General features: G+C 34.8%; 1 protein-coding gene across 4 annotated transcripts in view; it reads left to right on the plus strand.

Moving 5' to 3' along the window:
* The window catches only part of LOC111499299 (COP9 signalosome complex subunit 7-like), a 14,053-nt gene that overhangs the window by 2,738 nt on the left and 7,950 nt on the right, over positions 1–3,365 (plus strand). For all 4 annotated transcript variants that reach the window (XM_023150858.1, XM_023150860.1, XM_023150861.1 and 1 more), the window contains exon 2: positions 232–307. In XM_023150858.1, coding sequence (XP_023006626.1) covers positions 232–307 — 76 coding nt within the window. The remainder of the gene's footprint in view (positions 1–231; positions 308–3,365) is intronic.

Genomic DNA, 3,365 nt, shown 5'->3' on the forward strand with positions numbered 1-3,365 from the left:
TTTTTTTTAAAAAAAAAAAAAAAAAAAAAAAAAAAAAAAAAAAAGGTTTTAAATAAATAAATATTATTATTTTTATTCGTTATTTATTTATTTTTAAAATGAAATAACCCATTGTTAATATGCTTTTTAGCTTACTAGAGTGATGACGTTAATCAAAAGTTTTTAGTGGATTGATTTGACTTCCTTGAATTGAAAACTGAAATAATTTTTGTTGATGTTCTTCCTTTGCAGCTAGAAGGAACTGAGCATTCTGTATATCTTGACTTGCTTCGCTTATTTGCATATGGAACATGGAGTGATTACAAGAGTAAGAGTTAAAATTTTATAAGATAATTTGAATGTTATCATTAGTTTTGTGTGTGTGTCTGATGTTGCAAAATGACCTTTATTTTAAATATAAGTTGGTCAAGAAAACTATAATATTTTGTTTTGTTTTGTTAAAAACTTTGACACCCAAATTTTCGGTTAATTTGTGGTAGCATACTTAAATATTTCTTCATGAAAGTTGTGTTTCTTATAAATGCTCGGTCTGCTTGTTACTACTCGAATATGGATTGTTGTTGTATGTGGTTGGTCATTTCATTTTCAAAAGGAAGTTGTTATTGATAATGTAGGTGCTTAATGCCTCATTAAGCCCAAGCAACAAGAGCAAACAATGTGTGTCAATGCACAAGACTAAGGGCAAGCTCATGCTTTCTTCATAGAGGTGTAAGCCTCAAAGTCTTATTATGCCCCTGCCGTGATTCTGTAAATGCATGTTCAAAGATAAAAACTCCCATTAGGAGTGAGATAATTAACAAAATTGAAAACCTTCTAAGGAGCAAAAAAATGCAAACAACTCTCACTTTAATCAAATATTATTGAAGAACAAACATCATTGTGTTAGACATTAGTTAAGGGGATTGGTAAATAAAGAGTATTTGTGAATGAACAAACTGGGAGAGAATGGTGAAGGTAGGCAATTTCTGCATTTGTGAAAATTGAACCCATCCTTCACACAAAATGGTTATAACTTTCCTGGGTCTTGAAATCCGATCTTCTTCCCGTCTTTTCACCTAAAATCACATGGCATCTCTTCCCAATGCTCTCAAGTGTCACCCACCATTACCACCGATGATAACTTTTCTCTTTGTTTTAATTGTTCTTTTGTGTTTCTTTCCACCTACAATAGCTCCCTATGATGCCTTGAGCACCTTAGGTGGAAAATCTCTCACTTGTCCACTCAATGATTTTGGTTCTCTCATAAATTTTTAACAGCCCTACCCCGTTTTGATTTCCCTTCTCTATCAAAGGAGTGAAGAATTCGATGATAAAGTTGTGAGAATTTTGGATTGGGATATGTGGACAAGAGGGGTTAGAATGGCGGGAAATGCAATATTTGGTCCATAGCGAGTTGGAAATTTCAATTTCCACTTTGGGTTGGGTGTAGAAATTTTCTAGTGGAAACAGTTTGGTGATGCAAGACACTTCGATCTAGCAACCCTGAACTCTTCAACCACTTCCACAAGTGATGGCGACAGGTTTCATTGTTGCAAAATTGAACCTAGAGTCTCGGAACATGGACAAGAATTTTCCTATCGATTGAACGTGGACAAGATATTTCTAAAATGGGGTGAAGGAAGGGAGATCCACAACTAGTGAAAAATTATGGTTGGACAGTTTCTCTAAAATGTGTATGTTCAACCTTTATTTTTCTTTCGTTGGCTTTTGGGCTTATTTTGTGTAAAGGGATTCTATGAGGTTCTTTTACTTTTAGCAAGTCTTGTGCTACTTGTCTAGCTTGAGTAGGTTGTGAGGAACATGGAGGAATTATTAAAAAGAGGGAAGAAGTGGGATAATAAGAGTTCATCACATCTTATGAGTTTTGCTATAAAAGTTTTTGAAGTGTGAGAGGAGGGCGCAAGCATTTCTATGGTAGTCTTATTGTGGCCTTGACTGCAAAGTGAGTTGATTACATTTTAGGGACAGAGCAGTGTTAGAGTTTCAGTAGGGAACTATTGGTAATATTATTAGGATATTAGTAGTGGCATAATCATAATTACTGTTAGAGTTTCAGTAGGAAATTATTGGTAATATTATTAGGATATTAGTAGTGGCATAATCATTATTACTCAAGAAGTTTGGAGTAGAGTGGTTATAATTGAAGTGAGTCTGGAGGATGAACCACAATTACAATAAATGATTAAGGTCCTTAGTTAACTCCCTTCGATGTCTTTGAGGTGAGAGGAACAATAGAATTTTTAGAGGGTTGAGAGGTTCTGGGATGAGTTTTGGTCTGTTGTGAAAGTTCCAGGTCTCTTTGGATCTTGATGTGTAATGATTTTTGTAGTTTAACTTTATGTCGTATATTGCTTTACTACTAGAGTGTAGCCCATCTTGTGTTTTAGTTTGGCTAATTTTGGAGGTTTTTTTTGGGTATGCCTCTTGTTTTTTTCTTTTTTTCTTTTTGAGGAAGAATCGTGTCTTCTCACCAAAAAATACAAAACAACAAAAAAGAAAAAAGAAGAAAAATGATGGGAGATAGGTAGAATTTGGAGATTGTTATTTTTGGGAGAGTCTAGGCCTTTGCCTCAAATTTTCTGGTTGTGGTAAGTTATGCTTTCTAAAAAAGTGTATAATGCATCTAACTTATATAACTTTTCTTTAGCTACAAATTTGTTATTATATTTCAAAAAAGTGTATCATGTATTAAAACTTAATACAAAATGTGCGACTTTGGTTGGGGCATAGTGACTCATAATATTCCTCTTTCTCCGTCTCTCTTCTACCTCCTCTCTGGTGAAATATTTGAGTACCTACTCACTGAAATCTCTAAAAAAGTAATTGAGTTGAGACTGGTTTGATGAAAGCAGAAGAAGAAGGTTAACATAGACCATAAAGTGTCTCATTAACAAAACTAGGATGTGGAAGAAAGGTGTTTGTTGAAGAGAATGGGTAGGAATACTGTTAGTTTGGAGATTGTCTTAGGGATGTAGCAAGATTAGAAAGGGTAGTGGGTTTTGGGGGAAGAAGGAGATTGAACCCTTCCATAATTGTCTTTAGGAATTTCCTCAAACAAGAAGAGTAAATTTGGTTCGGTTTCAATTGAGAGGTTCAAAGGTCAAAGAAGCTTTGTTTTTATTTTAAAAGGTAACAAGCTGAGGGGTTAACACAGTCTTTCTTTGGTCTTGTTAGAATGCCTTCCTAAACCCCCTTTGGGTGCAACGAAGAGAGATAGGAGAATCAAAGTTCAAAGATTTTGAATCTTAATACGTTGGTGGTAGATAGGCAGTCTTATTTTGAAGCTATGTTGGACTTTGTCTTTGATGTTCATTCAATGATTATTATAGAAAAATTGGGTGGGGGTGGGGGGGGGGGGGGGGGGG

Source organism: Cucurbita maxima, unplaced genomic scaffold (genome assembly GCF_002738345.1).
Source record: "Cucurbita maxima cultivar Rimu unplaced genomic scaffold, Cmax_1.0 Cma_Scf00026, whole genome shotgun sequence".
NCBI classification, from domain to species: Eukaryota; Viridiplantae; Streptophyta; class Magnoliopsida; order Cucurbitales; family Cucurbitaceae; genus Cucurbita; species Cucurbita maxima.